This window comes from Nipponia nippon, unplaced genomic scaffold (genome assembly GCF_047370975.1).
Source record: "Nipponia nippon isolate SJK-2023a ecotype South Korea unplaced genomic scaffold, ASM4737097v1 scaffold_7, whole genome shotgun sequence".
Lineage (NCBI taxonomy): Eukaryota > Metazoa > Chordata > Aves > Pelecaniformes > Threskiornithidae > Nipponia > Nipponia nippon.
In genome coordinates this window covers 415,828-437,492 of record NW_028262391.1, presented here as the reverse complement: position 1 = coordinate 437,492, position 21,665 = coordinate 415,828, and the positions used below count along the sequence as shown (strand labels likewise).

Sequence of the window (21,665 nt, the reverse complement as noted above, 5' to 3'; positions counted from 1 at the left end):
GGGATTCTCCCAGGCCGCCCCTGCCCACGTCCCTGTCGGAGGCTGCTCGGGCCCGGGGCGCTCGGCCCCCGGACGGCCCTGGTGATCCTGAAGCGGCACCACGGGGTAGCGCAGGCGGCAGGACCGGCGAGCCGCCCCCCCCCGACGGGGCCGGGCCGGGCCGGACGAGGCGCTCCGCGCCCGCCTCCACCGCGCCGCCTCAGCCCGCCGCCATCCCGCCCCTCCCCGCCTCCCGCCCTCAGACGTCACTTCCCGGGGGCGGGCGGCAGCGCGGGGTGTCCGCGGCGGCCCTGTGATGGCGGCGGCGGCGGGGCGCCGCGGGGGCTGTGCCGCTCCGCAACCGGCGTCGGGCCCCTGCGCCATGGCGAGGAGCCGCGGCGGGCGGCTGGCCTGAGGCGGCGGCACTGCCGAGGGGGCCCCGCCGCGGGCGCCGCGACCCGCGCCGCCGGGGATGTTGCGGTGGGTCCGGCAGCAGCTGGTAGGTGCCTCCCGCCGCCGTGGGGCGGGGAGGGCGCGGCGCCGGGCCGCGGCCGGGGGCTTCCCCTGCACCCCACGGGCCCCGGGGCCGGGCGGCCCCGCGCCTCGGCCCGGCCTTCCAGGGCGGCCCCGTCCCGCTGCCTCTGCCCGGGCGCTGCGGGCCTGGGTTCCCCGGGGGAAGCGGGGGTGCGGGCGGCCGGGCCGAGCGGGAGCAGGGCCCGAGCCTGTGAGGGAGGAGAGTCCTCCCCCTGCCGGGAGCGGGGAGGCGCGGGGCTGGGGGACCCGCAGGCTTCACTGGGGTCGTTACTGCCGTTTTTTAAAATTTTCATTTTAAGACGTATCGGAGGTTCCGGGTGTTTCGGGTTTTTTGGGGTTGTTCCCCCCCCTTGAAACCACGTTGACAGGGAGGAAGGCGCGCTCCCTTACCTGTGCCCCGCTTGGGGCAGGGCTCCCCAAACTTCTTTCCAGGGAGCAGTGACGGTGCCTTTTTCTGCGGACCGAGGCTTCGGGGTTTGCTGGCCTCCCTCCCTCCCTCCCTCCCTCCCTCCTCCGCGTTGCGAAACCTTGCGAGGCTCTTTCCCCTGCTGCGCGCCCGTCTCGTTCGTTCCCGGTGCCCGGGGGCCGCGCAGCCGCTGCCGCCGCGCCTGTGCCAGGGCTCTCAGAGCGACGAGAAGCAGCAGAAAAACATCCGTGAAACGCTGTTCGCCGGGGAAGCCGCTTGAAAGAGGCTGCGGACAGAGGCTGCCTCCCTCTGAACGGGCGCTGCTCGGTGTGGCTGTGCTGCAGCGGGGGCAGACCGGGGCCGGGGCGGTGGTGTCTGTGGTGCTGTAGCAGGGGGTACCTCCAGTTTGGCTGTTTTGACTCAGGTGTTGGCCAGCTTCCTGCCCCCTCCAGCGTTATTTCTCTTGCATTTTCTCAAAGGGGGAAATTCCTTTTAAATGATGTATTTACAAACTTACTTTTTCCATTCATTGGAGTTACCTTGCGTCACAGATGTTGCCCAGTTTAGTACAAGAACTTACATTAGTTAGGTGTTTATATTTTAATGGTTAAAGCTTCTGTCTCACTAATGACTTGTTTAATTTGTTGTGTCACTTCAAAAAAAAAAAAAAGACTTTTTTCTTTTTAGTTTTTTTTTTCCTCCTTTTCTTCCCCTACCTCCTTTCCCATGGCCCATAGATTTTCCCAGATCCGTGTCTGAAAGCACAGAGCTTGTGGTGATGGTCTCAGTGCCGGCTTGACTGTGCTCACTAGTTCGTTGTGACACCAAGAGTTGTTGACCTGGAAATGAATTGCGCTGTCTGAGCTCTGGCTGCACTCTTCTGTTCTGTTACAGTCATACACATGTTTTTTAGAATAAAGCCTGTTTGGTGGAACATAGCTGTCATTTTTTCCCCTTGAAGGTGGCTTGAGGTTTGTGTGTGTGGTTTTTAAAGCAGCATTATGTTGTCTTCTGTAGAGTTTAGATTAGGACTGCATCAGTGCTAGGAATTAATGTATCAAACATGGTTGTTTTTCCTGAAATATGTTTGCCCTTAATAGAAAACAAAAGCTTAGGGTAACAAGATAAGCAATAAACCTAGCACTAAGGGATTTTTGTTCTTCTGAAGGAAAGTGTTTGATGGGAAAATAATTTTAAAACTTGCACGAGTTTTGGCAGGGAGGGATTAGTGTAGTAGAACAACAGGATAATAAAGAGTCAAGATGCTTGAACAGACATTTAAATATGGTACTAAGGAAAAAAATATTGCAACGATACATGTTCTGTGTTTTGTTTTCTATAAACCTCACTGTTTGATGTTAATGGCTTGGTTGTTTCACAGCTCATAAAGGTGAAAAAATGGCCTTGATAGGTATCACACTGCATGTTTCTTCTGAGGGACACTTGGACAACTCACCCCTGTGTGTAATCATTGGTTTAACATGGATCCCACCATACGTTCGCTTCTCCATATGTCCGTGATGTTTAGTTTCTGAAAGAATGTCAACGGGCTGAGAACCTGCGGGAAGAGGCAGAGAAAATAATCGGAGTGAGTGGGAAGAGTGGGGTGGGCAGAAATAGTTGAATCAAAGGGTGGCAAAATCTGTGTCTGATTTATTTCTGATAGGAGAAAAGAAGAATGTGTGGGTTTGGATGCCTTCAGAGCCTGTATTTGTACCTGTGCTTGATGTGGCAACAGATTTTGTAAAAAGTGTTCTCTTCCGTACAGGAGGGTTGGAGCCAGGCAAATATGTGGGGGTGATTTAAGTGGGATGTCGTAGTAGTACAAAAGAAAAACGGTGTACAAAAACGTTGGAAAGTAGTAAGGGGTTGGGGAAACGGGGAGGGGCTGGTACTTTGCTGAAGGTGCTTTTAGGCAGTTAAGCGCACTCGGTGTGAAACCAACCAATGTTTTGCAACTTCTTGTTTGTTTAAGAGGACAGTATTCCATACGCTAATTAATGAGGTGGTCTTGAGCGTATATCGTCTTGAACTTGTGTTCTCAAGAGTTGTAAAAGGGAAAATGAAGCAGGTGGTCTTAGAAGTAAGTGATGAGAGAACCTGGTATGGAATTCAAATTATTTCAGCTAAGTTCTCTAAGTGGTGACTTTGCTGTGCTTTAGTCTGTGAGGATCTGTGCATGCCTGTTATAGCTGCATAAAGGGATGACTAGTCCTCTGACAACAGGAGACGTGCTGAGAATGTAAGACTTTCTTCGTCTTTATTACGGTCGTACAAGTCCAAAACAATTTTCTGAGGTGTTACTTGTCTTTTCAGTGATTTGTTGTATAACAGAAATTGGTGACAGTGATACTGTTGCTCGGTCTTCAGTGCCTATGTGGCACTCTCTTACAAACTGTCAGTTTGTTTTGGTATCATGGCCTTGAGGCTGCTTTGTTTGCTCAGAAACAATTGACACCACCCTACACAGACAGTTTATCAGTTTTGGTTCATCTAATGCTGTCCCCTACTAAATAAGTGTAGTAAGTCATTAACAGCATGCAACTTTCTAGTTAATATTACTGTATGATAATATCATTATGTCGCTAATAGTTGGAAGTGCTTAGGTTTTAGTAATAAAAAAAAATGTAGAGACAAATGGAGTACAGTTCATTGCTTTGAGTAAAATGCCCTGATGTATTTCAAAGACGAGCTTTGAGCAGGAAGGATGCCTGAGTTCCAGCTCTGTTACCTTGGGCTCTCAGAAAGCCGGTAGGCACGTGGATTATTGGCTGAGGGTTGCATAACACCACGGGCACAGCCAGCTCTGCTTGTAAAAAGCAACCGGGTAAACAACAGTTGATAGGAAGCATCATTAATATTCAGGAATAGTACACTCCATTTTATTTGCATTTCCAAATATGATGGGTTAGACTGCACAGCTGATCTGTGTACAGCAGAGTGCTGTTGTGGCTCTCCTGGTCACGATTGTGCAGTACCAATACAAAACGAGTACAAAGTGGCATTTTGCAATGCTCAGTGACTTGCTGTGCCACTTCCAGTCTGATAGATTTATGACATTGTTTGGACTCTGCTGATGGCGTACGTGGAGCGTAGGAGCTGTTGCAGTGGTATTAACAGAAAGTAATGACAACTTCCATTGTCTGGCAAGGAGGTCTCCAAAAATTGTGACAGAATACCTTTGTATGTATGATCTTAGCTGCATCATTTTGAACTGTTAGTCCTGTCAAGTGAAGAAGGGTCTCTGGATTTCCCTTCTAGTTGCTATTATGTAGAGTTTGAGCCCGTTGATCTAACAGTGCAGTGATGTACAAAAGATACTGCATGGAGAAAACCTAAGAGCTACCTGCCTGGTCCCTCCTTTACACATGACAGTTCAAGAGAAGCAGAATTACGCTGTATTTGGCAGAGTATCTTCTTCCTACAATTTAAGAACCTGAATGGTGGTGTGCACTGACAACAACTTTTATGCTATGCAGAGCAAAGTATTCAGGCAAATGCAGCTTTGGTATTTAACTGGAAGTCAAAGACAAAATGTATAAATGAATTCCTTTGGATCGATGGCTTTTAACTGGAAAACTTAGTTACCAGGCTATTTTATTTTGTGGTTATAGGAAGGTTCAGCTTGGGAGGGACATCAGGAGTTCGTCTAGTCCAAAAGTTCTACATAGCCTGCGTTGAGAGGTGATCAGAGGGTTTTGACTGTTTTGTGTTGGTTGTCCCTGTCACACCCCACAGCCCCGCGCCCGCCCCGGACAATATCTGTAGGAGTGTTCTTGTTCATTTTTTGGATGCGTTCTAATAAAAAGTTTCTTCTACGAATAAGGGAAATGTCCTCCAATAGGCTCATACTAGAGGACTGTGTGTTTGGGACGTTACTCCCTTTCCTTCCAGGTGTTGGTATCTGTTAAGGTGTTCGGAGAGGGGCAGGTGGTATTCTGTGGTAGCTTGCGGTATTGGCATTTGGAACAAGGTGGACAGCCTTTGATCTCATTGTTTGCACTGACAGACACGTGTGTGTTATTTTCACTTAATCATTTTATAGAATTGAACCAATGCAGTTACTTCTTTTTTTGCCCCCAAAGAATTCCCTGCATTTTTTGAATACTGAAAGTACTTTGAACTAATCCAATGACTGAGAATCGTAACTTCTGAAACCACATTGCTTTTCTGGAGCACAGTTTGCCCCCTCTTTTCTTACTTGTCATTGAAGCCTGTTCCCCTTTTTGGCTAAAATTAAATGGGTGTTTGTTATTGTGTACTAGAAAAATAAATGCATATTTGCTCAAAAGAGTTCCTCTGGTTCAGGCTGCCCAGCTGATACCTTCTGTATTGTCACTGAAGGGTCAGTGAGATGCGTGTTAGAACAGCCCAAAGGTTGCACTGCTTTGGTTAGAGTAGTTTGAGAACTGGGGTTTAACGACCCTCCTCATGTCACTTCACACAGGAGAAAATGTGGCCCTGTTTTTTTGCTAGAGATATTCTGTGATCTGCTGGACTAGTCCTCCCACTGTGTTTGGGTCTTTTAACCTTGTTTTCTTTTTATATTCTGTGACTGCTGAAGGCTAATACATTTGCAGCACAGTGTGTTCCAAGGCGTGCAGAACCTGGCCCTGCCTTCAGCCAGCTGTCCGTTCCAAACGGAGACATCCGTGGGGTCCTGTATGTAATTTTTAAATCTTGCCTCATAAAAATTAAACTCTAAATTTAAAAATCGCCTACCAAAACCTCATCAAACCAGTCTTGACCCTGTTTCTTTCGAAGACCATTTTAAAAATGGGAAAATCAGGGTTGTCTGATGTGCTGCCTTTCTGTGAGACTTGGATGTTTGACCTGTATCTTGTCCCATCCTTTTTTTCTTAGCCATGAGCCTTTTAAGCAGCCAATTTTTATTGTGCCAAACTTCCACTTGTCACGCAATAATATGACCATTTCATTGACTGTATGACATTCCTGCACTAACAGGGTCCTGCTCCCTTAATAGTTACTGTCTATTTGTTTTATGTGACTGAGGGAGAAAAGTATTATTTTGTTGACAAAGAGCAAAAGCTTTTTGTGTCCTGGTCAGTGTTATCTGGTGGGATGGAAAGGTGGTTGGGATGGATGCCTCTTTGTTTGTTGCTAAGAGATTGCCTCTGAACTCTCATCAGAAGGTAAAATTCCTAATCTAAGGCAAGTAAATATGTGCTGAATTTAATAACGTTCAACATGTGTTTTGGATATCATTGGTATTTGTTTTTCTAGTTTTGGATGGGTTGGCTGAATTCATTAAAACTTTTATTTGCTTTCTTCTGGGGTGGAGAGATAGGAGTTGTAAGGGAAAAATACTATAATGTGTTTAAATGTCATTAAAAGCATTGTGACTTGTGCCTTTCACTCGTGATCTGCCCTCTGTTTGTCTTTATTGTGTCGTGGTGTCCTCAGTAGCTATGGCTGGTGTTGTAACTATTTCACCAGGAAAAAGGTATCTACAGTATACCTCTAAAAAGAATCCTTTAATTTCTGACACAAAATCTGTTTGTAAGCCAACAGATAAGAACTGCAGCAAAACAGATAGGACAAAGTGCCTCTGCAAACGCAAGGACCTATCTTCCAGCTAAACACAGGTGACGTATTTGCAGCTAGGCCTTTTTTTATACAAACCTCTCTTCAACTGCTGTTGAAAAAAAACCACTTAGCAGTAGCACAGGCCATGGAAGAAAAGATAGAGAGTAGGACTGACAGCTACACCGTGATTTAAAAAACAAAACCCTGCAATTCCTTGGCCTCCCACATGCTGTGACTTAAGAGGATTTTTTTTCTTGTTTACTTTGAGTAAAAATAAGCATGGGAAAGGAGAACTTTCCTGTAAATGGGAAGGAGACATAATGATGTAGACAAAAGGGAAGCTGTTTGTTTTTATCCTGAAATATTACACCAGGGAAAGAAGTTTTATGTGGTTTATACCACAAAGGGGTTTTTTTGTTGTTATATGTTGTTACATTTTGTTACTCTCTTACTATCCCCTTTGCACGTTTTTGTGCTAGTTTTGTGGATGGCTGTGCTAATTTTTGCCGATATTTACATATCTGTTTGGAAAAAGAATTGCAACAAAACAGAAAGAAAGCTTAAGATTAGCAGGCTTTAAGGATAAACTAGTTTGTAGATAAGTCCGAAAGCAGGACATTAAACTGATACTTAGATCATAAATCAAGTTTGAAATGGAATTAAAACTTAGTGATATTCGATGAGTGGAGTAGACTCAAAACTGTAATGTCAAGTTTTACAGAGGAGGCTTTATCAAAGCATGGTAAGAGGAAGAGGCAGACAGTTCTCGCTATGAACTAAATCCTCTTCCCATTACATTTGTTGAGCAACAACTGTCGGAGCAATTGTCAGTATAATTTTGGCACACATTTTGAATTAAGATTTATTATATAGGGGTGGTTTGGGGGGAAGAATTTTTTGAAAAGTTTTTATGTCATAATGAAGGAATATGTGAATTAGACTTGCAGTGCAGGAGCTGATCAGCCTAAGTAGTTATGGCCTACTAGAACCAATCTAAATATTGAAAAAGGTGGGTTTCAATATTCGTATGGGATAATGGTCGTATGAGTAGCCCAGAACAGCAGCCCTTCATGCTTGTGTAAAATAGTTTTATAAATGACTCTTCAGAGCAGTGGTTAAACAGCATTTCATTTCATAGCATTTCATAGCGTGACTTTGTTTAGTAACTGCTATTTCTGTGTGATTGATTATTGCACAATTGTAGCACTTCCCATGTTCAAAGTACTTTATGTATTTTGAGCAGCATTCTTAAAAGTGGCTATCGATTTTTGAGATCTCAATTCTTATTTTGTAAAATACAATGCCCTGTAGTTGCCTCCTGGTGGGTGTTGGGGTATTTTAAAATTAAGCAGTGTACCTAAATCTCTGTTAAAATTCTTCACTACTAACGGAAACCGGACATGTCATAACAGTCTTAGAGCGCTATGTTAGAAAGCCTAACTTGCCTGCTCAGCCTGCTTTTCCTTTCTGATTTTATTGATGTGCAAGACCAGTATGTTTGGCATCAGTCACCTGAACAGAGAAACTGGCACAGGGAAGTGTGTTACCAGTGAATGAGGCCAGTTTAGCTGGATTGTTATTTTTGCAGATAAATAAGGAGAAGATGATGGCTTTTTAAATTTTAAGTAGGGATTTTCCCAAGTTATTTCTGTGGGCATTTTGACAAATAAGGTAAGATAAGAACAACTTGAGCTGTATGCAACTAGGACTTTGTTGCAAGCACCGCTATGACTTTTCTAAATACAGTACTAGGCATTTTTTTAACTTTGTGAAAGGAAGGATTGTTGCTTCATGACTTCTCAGGCCTTCTTTCCTAGAGTGTTTGTTCTCACAAACTAATGTAGTCTGGTTATAGGTCTTTTAGGAGGTTGCAACGTCATTTGTTATCAGATATTTTAAACAACCGTAGATGTAGTAAGTGGGAAGAGGAAGTTGCGTGAATAGTGCGTGACTTTTAATGCTGTTTTATTTCTTTATGGCACTGATATTTAAAAGAGGAGGGACAAATTCCACGGCACTATGTAAACCTCAGGGTGCTTCAGCTGATTCACTACCTCAGTTGTTAGAGCAATGTTTAAAATTGCTGTGAGAGGCTGTTTCTTCCTTCACGCTAACCTTTGACATGACAAATTCAGTTTGACTACTGCCCAGTTATGTGACTGAAAGAATTATTGGCTGACTGTTTTAAGGACAAATTTACACAGACTTCTGAAAATGTGCATGGAGTGTGAGTCTTATCTGGCAAAGGGAAAAGCATTGCCTGTATGTTCAGAACGAAATCCAAAGGAAGAAAATCCATTTCTTCAAAGCACCTTTAATCAAAATATATCTTGGCAGCAGCGGAATAGCAGGCCTTTGGGCGCTCTGCCAGGACGTCTGGTGGTCTGTTTCTGCGGCCGCGGTCAGTCAGTCGCCTCCCTAGGAAAAAGGCTTCCTGAGACCGAGTTTTCTTCTGTTTATTAGGCTTTTTAACTAGTGCGTGGTGTCCAAAGGGCTTTTGGGGGAACTACTCCTTTCCTTAGCAGCGTTCAGTGTGGTTGTTGAAAGGAGGAAGAGGCGCTAGTTGAGACTTCCTTCTTTCAAAGCCCTTTCACTGAGCACTGGTCACATAGCAGAAGTTCTTTTAGCAAACATTATTTTGCTTTTTTTCCCCGTAAATGCTGTGAATGATGAATAAGAAACACTGGGACATCATGTTAAAGTATGCTAGCTTTATGCAAATCATAAGCAAAAATTGCTTGTCAGATGATTTGTAATTATCAGTGCAGGTACCGCAAAGCTTGAAACAGCAATTGATGGGTTGTGTGCTGGTCTGGTGTCGCTAATCCTCGCTGAAAGATCTGCAGGTTTCTGCTGTCTCGGTGCTGTAGAGTGTGTGGGGAGGACACGCGTGTGTGCTGCCTTGAGTTAAGCTTTTTAATGGTGACGTTTAAGAAATAAGAGTCTGCAGTAGATAGTGTATATTATATCAACAAGCTGACTGAGAAAGCTCTTTTTCTTTCTTATTTGTTTACGCTTGCAGGTGTTGAGAGGGCAGGCACAGTTCTTTCTTTTCACAGTTCTTTTCTTTTTTGTAGTGCTGCTTCTCCTTTGCTTGCTCTGCCTGTTTCTCTAGTTGCCTGGTTCGTTGATCATGCTGATAATGGTTCCTCAGCAGCAATATAAAACTCTTCTTCCACACTGTACCCTTTTGTTATACCACCAGGCTGTTGGCATGACCATGCAATTGTTTTAGGGAACTGATACATTAAAAAAAATACAAAACAACTGGGAAAATGGTGGGGTTTCGGTTGGACCAGTTTTCCAGTTCGCTTTACCATATGGCTGCATGGGCAGTTCTCCTAGCACAGTGGTGGAGATGGAGGCAAAATGTAGGAAGGGGTTATTTGGAGGAGAGGTGGCTGTTGAAGCCCGTTTCTTTCATGAAAGAAGTAACATTGCCGTCAAAAATTTCTCCTCAGTTCCCCAGGATATGTTTTCCATGCTGTTTTGAAGGAGCCTAATTATTACAGAGAGAGTGTCTTTGTCTAACTTTCAGAACACTAATGAAATCACTGCTGAAGAGGTTCAGTCAAAATTACGTTTACTTTGGTTCGTGTCATTACAAATTTATTAAAAAAAAAAAAAAACCCAGACCTACAAATCACTTCTTTCTTTCTTTCTTTCTTTCTCTTTTTTTTTTTCCCAAAAAAGTTATTTTGGTTTGTGCTTCATAAATCAGCTTGGCTCAAACATCTGTGTGTTGTATGTAAATGGCATTTGTTTAGACTATTTTCAAAAACAAACATGTCAAGTTCATCTGGGTGCAAAATTTCTATTGGGGACGAGCGCATTGAAGATATGAGAGCTGTATTCCAGGAGTAGATAATGCCTGGTTTATGTTGATAAATCAGCTGAATGGTTGAACTTTAGCCAATAAATCTAGATTTAATTTGCAGCATGAAGGGGGAAAAGAATCAAACTTTTTTTTTTTTGGTTACTTAATCTTATGGTCATGTCTTATTTATTTACAGTTGATTCATGTAATACGCCTGATTAAGAAGCCTTAAATATCAGGTTTTGTAATAAACTCAGCTTTATTTGTCACGAAGTCAATGATCTAGGCACTTCGGTAGAAATCACTTCACTAGATAACTGCAGGAAGACTAACTTTTGTTGAAAGATATTGGTGACAACTGAATCTTTTTGCAAGACTCAAAATTTAATTTAGGGATTTTCTCTATTTAGCTGCAGAAATCCTTTGACAAGGGTATGTTACCCTAGTTTTGCAGCTGAGTTCAATAATGACATTAGAAAGAGAAAGAACTGTCTAATAAGTGAAATTAGGAAACTGTGCTTTCTGCATGTCGTTGTTGGCTTGCATATAGGTGCTACGCAAAATCCCTTTGCTGGGCAGAAATTTGGACTACCAATCGGTTCTGTGTCAGGAACAAGATCTGTGACCAGCCCCATAGTTACAGAAAAATTAAAGGCATTTCAATTCTTGAACAATTAAGTTTAACGTCTGTGCAGAATTTTCGTTGGAGAGATGCGTAATTAAAATTTCTCTGGAAGATCTGCTTGGTTGCAGTCTCACCAGCGAATTATGTGGTGACAGGGTTGTTAGGTAATTTCAAATGATCTTTCATAGTTACAGACACGAAACTTGGGAAACCTGGGTGCTGTTCCCAGCTCCGACACTTATTTCCTGCTGTGCCTGCCGTCGGGTCACTGAGGTGGTCAAGGATGCGTCCTTTTCCAGCCATAGCTCTGACAGCTTGAAGAGGTTCTTGTCCCCAGCCTGCCTTGCTTGGGCATTGCCATCTCCATAGATCTGCTGACTGCGCAGCTTTTGCACTTTCCCCACGACAAATTTCAACAAAAGAGTTAAATGTGTATAGACGGCAATTTTAAGCTGTGTCAGGTCCACAACTGCACCCATAAACTCCTATGGCCTGAGGTTCTGATTTGGAAAATAGATTCCTCGTTCTTAATCAGTTGGGTCTGCTTCAGTGGAGGTATTCTGCTCTGATGGAAGTGCTTGTGCAGGTAGGCTTGAGTTGAGGTTAGGCTTGTTGTATGGAGGTCTTTACGCAAATGTCATTAAACTCATCAACTTTCAGGTGCTCAGATAGTGGCCTAAAAGGGGTGTATAAATACTTTGGAAAAATTCAGTGATACCTTAGTCGCTCTGAAATTTTTCATTTATCTTTTACTAACTTTCAGCAAGTGGCACGGAGATAAGCATTTATCACCATCGGAAGACTGCCAGTTGCTTTCTGTGCTTCTTCTGTTTTTTCCCCTGCTTCACATCTGTTTGGTTTAGAGTGGAATTTTTTCAGGCTGTGGAGTGTAACTTTCCAAAGTGAGGGTGTCTGGCATTTTGTGAGTGCCAGACATTTTCTGAGATAGAAGAGCTGTGTACCTAGTCTTACTAATTAAGCTCATTTTTTCTTGCTTGCAAAACACTTTTATTGTGGCATCTTCTGGATTGAAATGACGTGTCACTAATGTCAGATGTCCAAAATGCTTCTACTACAAACATTGTTCTCTTTTTAAATTTTGTGTCACCATTTAACAGGTACGTTTTTTTCATCTTACTTTCATGCTTGTGTTTCTTTCCTTGAAGCTGTATTTCTTAAGCTGTGAACAGTTCCTTTCTTTTGCTTTTGGCGTGCTATATATTCTTTCCAGTCCTTTCCCCTATCTACTTTTTGTCTCCCTGCTCCACTCTTATCTTTAAACAAGCTTTCGCGCTGGAGCATGTGACTCGAGCAGCCCTCCACTGCTTGTCACCTAAAGTTTACTCTCCTTCAAAGCTCTTTGGAAAATCCCCCTTCCTTTCTTTCTCCCTTCTTCCTCCTGGACCTCTTTCTTTCTGAAACAGAAAGTTTCTGTCGTAATGATGCCAAATACGAAAATTTGTATGTTTGAGAGGACTTTTTAAGTATTCCTTTACTTGAAAATGACACCATCCTGAATGTGAACATACCTAATGCCCCATGTTAGAGAACTTTTATCGATTGAAGAAAATTCTTGGTTGGTTATACCAGCCATTTTTATGCAGCTCATTGTGCTCGCTGTTCACCACCCTCGGTAGTTAACTGGTGCAGAAGTACCTTCTGTTGGAGTTCTGTGGAGTGTCAGTTTTATTTGACACGAGTCAAGGCCGGAGCCTGGTTTCACAAGTGGAGCAGTACAACTGCAAAGGTAGTTTCCTCACCTCCAGTAATGGAACTGGTAATGCCCTTTCTACCTGTTTCATCAGCTGGGCTTCCACTTGGCACCAAAGACCAAGGAGACTTTGTGTATACAGCACAAAGTCGGTTCTAAGATGAGGACTGTCTGACGCTCGTGCTGAAATTCACCGCTTCCTGGACAGTCATTGATTCCCTGGCGAACAACTTAACCGTTCCAAATCTAATTTCACTAGTTTGGTCCATGTCTTAAAGCTTTTTGTTTCTTATCTTAGTAATTTTTTTGGCCTGTTGTCTGAATTATTACTGTTTTCCTGTCTTGCTTATCGTCTCTTGCTGTCACCTGCCTCTCCAGGTCAGGACATTACAGCTAGGAAGGGTTCTGGTGAGTCATGTAGCCCCAGGAAAGGCTCAATTAAAGATAGACTTGAATGACCTAGATATAAGCCCTTGTATTACAGAGAGATTGCAGCCTTCCCAAGTGACTTATTTTGGTTTTTAATTATTCCTTTCCATAAGAGAGGAATTTTTGTTTGTTTTTCCAATATCCAAACTAAGTTTTCCTAGCTGTAACTTAAGCCTACTTCTGTTGTTCTTTGTCCTTCAGGTTACCCCTTTTCTCGGTAGAAGAGTCTTCTATATACCGGAAGATGTGCTAGTATATCCCAAGTTCCCTCTCCTCTAGGCGAAATGACCCTAACTTGTTTGCTCTTTGCTTTTCAGGTTGTTTAGCCTTGTGCTATATCTCGTGTTTGCAGGATCTCTTGTGGCTCATGTTCCACTGCTCTGGATGCTGTCCAGTTGGTTCACAGTGCTTCAACTGTGGCTCCCGCTCCTCCCCAGCCTCCTTAGCGCTGAAGGCCCTTTTCCCAATGGGATGAAATTACTGGCTCCCATTCAGCCTGTGGTCAGCTATAGCCTTTGATAGCCTTTTGATCTTTTTCTACAGAACTCCTATACAGGCTTTTATTCTCTTCATGTAGAGGCAGTTAATTGTGTCTAACTGCTGTGACTTTGCAGATGACACCACCTCAGGACTGCAAGAGCACCACATGACAAGAAAAACATTCAAGATCTGGTGGTGTCATCTGCAAAGTTAACACCTGTATTCCCCTTCCCCTCGCAGAGGCAGTTGTTGAAAATACTGAGCATTAGACCCGAAACAGGTCTTTGGTTCCAAGGGGCCTCACTCAGATCTTCTGTTTTGGCAGGAAACTATTGATGTTTGGGTATCTTTTTTTTTTTTTTTTAATGAGTTTGCTTTCAGTGTTGCTACCACTCACGTATGAATAGGTGGTAATGGCAGGGAATCACATTTGAGATTAAGACAAAATGTTAGTTCTTGGAGATAGAACTTGCTTGGAGAAATGCTATTGTCTAGTCAGATGCATATGCCTTTGTTTTTAAGCTGGTGAGAATCTTTTCAAAATCCAGTTATCACGGCATGCTAGTATGACTTGTTTGTTTTGACCTTTTACTTCTCTCATAATCTGTTTTATTAAGGTTATCATGAGCATGGCTGTGAGGTTTTGTATATGTTTTCATCTCCATTTCTATTTCTTCTTTTTTAAGTTTCACAGGGCTTCAAGTTTGCATGATAGCAAGTATTCTCTATCCTTTTTGAGACTTAGGATTTTTTCTTTCATTTTCCGGAATGAGTACACAACCTTAAAATTGAGATTGCTCCCCCCCCCAAATTTTTGAAAATTCTCTGGACACAGCAGACTTTAATTTACACATTAATTTTGTTTCCCATTCAAAAGCTGCTATTCTAAAACAGTTGTTTGATATCTGGATATCATTTTTCAGCATAAAGACAATTTTACACAACTACAGTTAATTAAATAGTCTTGATAATCTTTTTTTTATTATTATTTTGTGGTTTAGGGTTTTGACCCACCGCATCAAAGCGATACAAGAACTATTTATATAGCAAATCGTTTTCCCCAGCATGGCCATTATGTTCCTCAGAAGTTTGCAGACAACAGAATCATATCATCCAAGGTAAGGAATCAATTTGTCATGGGAAAACCCCTTGATATGTTACTTAAGAAGTTGTGTAGCGAATGTGCGTGTGTGTGTTACATCTAATGGTGCATACACAATATTCAAAATGAAACAAGCTCTAAACTTTTTTGAAGAAAAAGCTAGGTTGCTTCCTGTGTAGTTTTTCTCCTGCTCTCATCCCTCTTTCCTCAGAACCTGACTTAAGTACAGAACAATTAAGCATGTTGGTCAGAATTTCTGAAGAAAAGTAGGTTTTAGACCAGTGTTGCATGTGTCTGGATGTGATGCACAGAACCACGTAAAAGGAAGGATGAAGCTGGTTGTGAGGATTTATAAAATAGCCAAATGGTAAACTAGTACCCTGCATAAAATAAATCAGCAATGGACTGCAGTTGCGGATTTCCTCCTAGTGTGACCTTGGATCGGAATCAGTAGAACTGATGGTGGGGATGTGTCTTGTCGCTGTAGTGTAGGAGGGAAAGTTACAGCTGCAAGAATTAATTTCCTCTCCGCTAGCCAGGGTGCAAGCAGCCAAATGACTCCAGCTGCTCCCATCCCAGCTGGTAGGAGAACATTTAAAACTTTGACTGAAAGGCAATGCAGTTCCTACCCCTGCTTCCCTGCTAGCTGCACCTAAATACAAACAAAATAAAATTGGATACAGCAGTTCTGTGTGGGAGTAGGGCAAGACCAGAAGAAGGTTTGAGGGAGGGGATGTAAAATGAAGAGATTTAGGTTAAGAGAGTTTAATGGGAAGGGAACTGAATTTCATTGAAAAATCGTTCAGTATGTCATAACTGTTCTTCTCTCTCTTCCTTTTTTCCCCTTCAGTATACAGTGTGGAATTTTGTTCCAAAAAACTTATTTGAGCAGTTCAGAAGAGTAGCCAACTTTTATTTTCTGATTATATTTTTGGTTCAGGTAAGTTGAATAATACTCAGGAAATTGCAATTTATGTTGTAAATTCTGCCACTGATTTTTGTTCTATGAATTCAAGTTCTCTACTTACATATTCTGTCTATAAAAACAACACATTTCCAGCCCCTCTGGGAAAGTAACATAACTTTAAAAAGAATTATGTCCAAATTTAAGTACTGTCCTTAGGTTTTGTCTTTGTGAATGCTAATTTATTTAAGTGTGCAGCTTCAAAATCCTTTGCACTGCCAGCACAGGGACTGAACTGTCTGCCTCAAAATACAATTTAAAAACTGTTAAGTTAATAATAAAATTCCAAAGACGTTTTTTGATTTTTGTGGCCATTCGTGGTGTTTGAATAAACCAGGAGTTTTGCTCTGTGTGTTCTTAAGTGCGTCTTGGACACTAGTGTGCAGAAATGCAGACGTTCAAGTTCACTTGCATCGAATTGGGCAGTATGCTTGCTTTTGAGCTGAGCATAGATTATTGTATATTCTCATTGTAGGTGGAATCTTGCTTTTGTAAGTCAACGCACTATTGTCACACAGTTCTAAGATCCTCAAATTCAATTTGTTCAGATAAAACGAACACAAAAAAATGTACAGCTAGGATTGACAGTTTGTCCATTTTGAAGACAATTGATACAGTATAGGTCAGAAATATTACTGTGGCTTTTGTAGCAGAGTATATTTCTTCTAATTAAGAACATCCACAAGTATATTAAAAGTATGACAGTCTAAATTTTCTGTGATCTTTGCACCTCCAACTCTGTAATTGTACTTGAATTCTGTTGAGCTATTGCAGACTTAGATGAAGGGTAAGTGAGAGAAGGGTTGTAAGGAGAGATAATAACTTTTGAAAGACCAGTTAATGTCTGAGACGCAGACAAGATTTTGGGGTACACAAACTTTTCTTTCATTATAAAACAGAATGCTTTGAACATGTACAGCCCTCCACAGTGATTAACCAACATTTACAGTACGTATCTGAAAAAGATGGTACCTCATTTGACAAAAAATGGGAATAGTGAAGAGTTCCTAAGATTTGTCTGTGATTGTGCAAGATGTAGCAGGGCCAGTTCTGCAATTTTTAATCCAATGCCTCCTGTGTCCCTTGCTCTTGTTCTTTCACGTTTAGGAAGAGTGAACTTTCTAATGGGCTGAAAATTCCTGTGTTGGGAGTTACTAAAGTCATATAGTTCTAACTTAGTCTAAAAGAATATGTTGCCCGTCCCATCTTCCTAGTTAAGAATATTGACTTCGTCATTCGTGTTGTGATGTTTCATGCTGTTTAACATATTGTAGCATGAGGAAGATGCGGGTATGGTGGAGATGGAACATAAATGTTACTTACTGTAACCACAGGCGGTGTTGCATTTTTAAAGCTTTTATTTCTTTTTAATGCAAATTTACTCTTTAGTTCAATTTTGAGTCACGTTCCTTTCAAACTGTTAGACTTCAGTAATATCTAAATGTGATGTCTGTGAACAAATACGGATGTAAAGGCGGAACTTCTATCCAGAGTAATCCTGTTCTCTCAGTTCGTGACTCAAGTGGATGCCCTAGTTTGCATGGGAAATGTCTTGTCTATATGTCTGTATTCTTGGAAACCGAACAGGAGAAAAGCTGCAGTCATTTTTGCTCATTTGTTAGAATGGAATTCTGTTTATTCAAATCCCATTTGGAAGTTCATTAATATCTAATATTTTTTCTTTTTATAAGGCAAAGGTGCCTTTAAAAGTTGATCACCATGGTATCCTCTCTGCCATATGAATCTGATGTGACCAAGATGCAGTGTCTGTCATTACCACCCTATTCCACTGGGGATGACAGGGCTGGGGCAAGTTCTCATTGTGTGATTTTAAACGTGCAGCACAATCCAGTCCACGTTGTTCACCTCACATTTGCATGCTGGAAACATGGTGACAGACTGCATTTTGGTCGCGCGAGGCTCCACACCAGTTGTGTGATGGATGCGTGTCCAGCTGCGTAGCAGGCTAAGGGCCGTGGTGTTCCGGTGAAAGAGGCAAAAGGAGCAGGCTGCCGTGACAATGCCACCAGCACAAAACTTGCTGCGTTTTCACATATGAGCCTCTCTTGAGAAAGGAGAGTGTAGATGGCAGAAATGTCGTGGTTAACCCTATTCAGCCAAAAATCAGATGCTTTTGGCATGGGTTTTCTGGGACAACATGCTGCCAAGCTGAAACTGCAATGCTACGGTTGAAGAACAGACAATATTGCAGGCTTGATCTGATTTTTGTTGTGTTCTATAAATTGTATGTGTTTCAGTGGGGGAAAAAAATAGCTCACGCATGTGTTGTAAGGTGGCATAATCTGTTTTCTCTCTGAGGTTCTTGGCTCTTAACAGAGTAAACTTCATGTATGATTGTTTTGTTTTGTTTTTTTTTTCTTTAATGGTTCCCAAAGCAATGCCATAAATCTAAGGTAAAGTGGATCAAATCCATGTCCATGGTTTTGAATAGTTCTTGTGTAATTTTCTTTACAACACTTGACCATGTTGTTGTTTTTCCTGCAGCAGCGGAGAACCACTAACATCCCCCCCACATACAGAATTTTAGTGTATACACTGCACTTTTGGCATGACAGCAATAATAGCACAAATTGTAAAAATTGCATGTTTACTTGGGGGAACCAGAAAGGAGCAGTCTCAGAAAGAGTGTTCTCTAATATCTAAACTGTTGGAACTATTTTTAACTTTATTGTCACTTCTGAAGTGGATGTTGTTATACTGTACATTGCTGTTAAGCAGTAGATTGTATAGAGTATTGAAAGAGCTTCACGAGATGTAGATTTCCTTCCTTTGTAATATATTTTTGAATTCATCTTTGCAGGATGAAAACATATCTTCCTTTTGCTAAGGACTCTTAAAATGGGCACATGTATTACAAATGTGATTAAGTCCGCTCTATGCCCTAGAACCTTTGTTTGCATCATTATTGACATGTATTATTTAGGTGTCAGGAATTGAGTTTTGCTCCAGAAAGACTGTAGAAAGTGCAGTAAAAATACTCACAGTTCATAATGAGGAGTTTGGAACACAGTTGCCATCTTGCTTCATTGGGGATTTTTTTGAAAGTACAATTGTAAAAATAAAACTGGGGCTAATTTTCACATTTTCTTCTCTTCTAGCTCATGATAGATACCCCTACCAGTCCTATTACCAGTGGATTGCCGTTATTCTTTGTCATAACTGTGACAGCCATAAAACAGGTAAAGGGGACAAATCTTGTAGCATGAAGTCTTTCAAAGGTAAAGTTACTTAACAAAGTCTGAGCAGGATAATGTTTGGATAGTGAAAATAAATTAAAAAGGTGTCATTTTTAGAAAGGTTTTTGTATTTAATGTTTCTTCTTAGATGCTTGAACTTGAGCATTTTGGTTAGTTGTCAAGCGCTTAGTGACTCAGTGGTACCCTTAAATGGACAGTGAATGACTGCCAGACAGAATTTTTGTCCAAACATTACATGTCACTTGTTATAAGACCTTTTCTGAAAGCTTCTCGCTTATTCCTTTGGCACATCTTGCTGCGTATTAAAACCAATCCTCCCATGTGGCACACTGAGAAGGGAGCTTGGGTAGATGAAGCAATGGTGCAATCCACGTTTGTCAGTAGCTAAAAGGCAAATTTTGCCCCAAGGAGTATGTTTCATGGCGTAAAATAATCCCGTACCAGGTAAAAGGTCCAGTTTAGAAAGCTTCTGGTTTTGTTTTCTTTTTCTTTGGTTGCCTAAAACATTTTGGGGTGCTTTATAGCACTTTAAATAAGAAAAATCTTCTAAGTATAAGTTTAACAGAAATCTTGTTCAAGCCTCATACTACATCCTACTAAGACCTAGAGCCCCTGGAAAGAGAATGTTAAAAAAAAAAAAAAAAGGAAAGAAAATCAATCTCCTGTTTTCTTTAAACCCTTAACATGAGAGGAGGAAGAAACAAGCACGTAAATAGAGTTGATGTGGATAGAAACTATAATCTCTTCCGCAGGGAGGTAGTTTTCAGGAACTGTCCCCTTCAAAGGGTTTGACAGTGCTGTCTGGGGAAGAGACGCAGTCATAGCAACTGAAAAGTAAGCAGGAGACTGTTACGGAGCTACAGCTGGAATTTCAATTTGTCTTCTGTGCCAGTAAGACCCAAAGCCACCCTGAAATAGGGCAAAAGTAAAAATAGTTCTAGCTTTCAAGCAGATAGAATGGTGTTTGGAGCAGAGGGGATCTTAATGCTGGAGTAATACTTGAACTAACTTTCATCTTGTTGCTGTGCAGTTTGTATATGTAGAGTGCCCTAATCCTATTCAATTGCAGTGGTTATAATCACCCCCAAAAAATCACATGGTAAGAGCTGTAGTCATAAGTAAGCAATGGAAGATATCCCTTAAAGCTGTGTGAATGGAAGGACTGTGCACTTTAGTTATAAATATTAGAATTTTTTTTTTTTCAGAAAGAAGTTGGACTTGTATAAGTCTGAAATAATCCAAAATAATCTCTTACCACCTTGTTTCCAGATGTCCGATCTTATATTGGGAAATCTAAGTATCTTACCACAATTGCAAAGAGTAGAGATTCTGGCATTCCTTCTACTATCAAATCATTCATGACTTGCCAAGCATCAAGAGTGTTTTGTGATTGTCTCAGTATCTGTCCAAGGACTGTTGGAACCACCTAAACCGATCCAATGGACTCTTGTGTTTATTCTACCTGCTGCAAAGTAGGCAAACGGTATTCACAAGCTGCTACCTTGGAAAGACGATTCAGTGTGCTAGTTCCGACAGGCTGCCCTTGGACAAGGAAGGAAGATAAATCTTCTCTTGGAACGCAGAGGGGAAAATCCCCAGTACGGTCTCACAACCAGCTCCCATTTTCTCTCAAACCAGAAGTGGAATAGGAGGCAGATTTTAGGGGAAGACACCCCTTTTGAAAGCTGCGGGGCACTGGTTCTATACAAAGTTACGTCAGGGTAAATGTTAAACCATAACTTAGTATTCTCTCAAAAACTGAAGGGGAAGAATAGAAGCATTAACTGTACGTGGGTTTGGGAAGCTTAGCGGTGGGTGGAAAAACTCTCCCCTGCTTCCCGAAGGCCAGTTAACGTGACACCTCTAGCAAACCTTGAAACTCAGCCTTATTTTAATCTCGGCCAAGGAGATAGAACTTTTTCTTCTTAGAAGTGTAATTGCACCTAGGTCAGAAGAAGGACATGCAAGACTGCAAAGTGATGCAACTGATGCTGTGTCATTTTCTCTATCTTGTTAGCCAGAGCGCTTTCCTCCTTATGCCTGTGATGATGTGTGTGCAGTCCTCAGAGGAGTCCGAAATTAAAAAATAAATAAAAATAAAGCAAAAATTAAAGTTAAAAAAAAAAACCAAACAAAATACAACAAAATAAAGGTATTTCCTAAGGAACTTCAGGGAACTTAGTCCATTTCAATAAGCTCATAGGTATTTAGCAAACAAGCTGAGTGGACACAGATGTTTACATGACTGTCAGGTAAATTAGAAACAACTACTTTGCAGGTTTTGATTACATGCAGACCTAAACTGAGAATGAAAAACCTGATGATATAACAATCTAATTTTGTCCTTTTCTCAAGTACATTGATGCAGTTATTTAAGCACAACTTAAGAATATAATTTAATTGAGGGATTTTAATCTTTAGTTTCTGTTCATGCAATTAAGCAACATTCATCTTTCTTTTTAACAATGTTTTTGCAATATTTGCAAGTGAGGATGAGGAACTCGCTGAAAAATGCTGCAGTAGGTAAATTTGGGGGGAATTTAAACTGACCACAGCAAGTTGGCTCTTAAGAATTCCCTGGTGTGAGGCTTTACCCTTGTGTTGAAGGCAGTAGGTGTCAGATGGAGAAGGCAGTGAAATCTGTACTTTCTAAAGAAGGTAAACTTCAGTTCTTTGCCAAATGCCCATATTGCTCAGCTGTTCAGGTTTATGAGACAAATGCCCCAAGGCTACTGGATGTTAGTTAAATCCTTGTTTTCTTCTGTCAGTCACCTTTAACAAGGAGCTGGAGGTACTGACTCTTGATGCTTTTTCACACTGATTAGGAAGTGCTCTTAAAGAGTCTTACTTAGG

The 21,665-nt window shown here is 41.7% G+C and overlaps 1 protein-coding gene across 13 annotated transcripts in view; it reads left to right on the top strand.

Annotated features, from left to right (window-relative positions):
• Positions 1–270: 270 nt before the first annotated feature.
• Positions 271–21,665, top strand: part of ATP11B (ATPase phospholipid transporting 11B (putative)) — an 81,236-nt gene continuing 59,841 nt past the window's right edge. For all 13 annotated transcript variants that reach the window (XR_015700499.1, XR_015700497.1, XR_015700496.1 and 10 more), the window contains exons 1-4: positions 271–478; positions 14,530–14,646; positions 15,481–15,570; positions 18,714–18,794. Coding sequence is in view for 9 of the 13 variants with exons in the window: in XM_087739610.1 (XP_087595736.1) it covers positions 452–478; positions 14,530–14,646; positions 15,481–15,570; positions 18,714–18,794 (315 nt within the window). In the remaining 4 variants the exon portion in view is untranslated. The remainder of the gene's footprint in view (positions 479–14,529; positions 14,647–15,480; positions 15,571–18,713; positions 18,795–21,665) is intronic.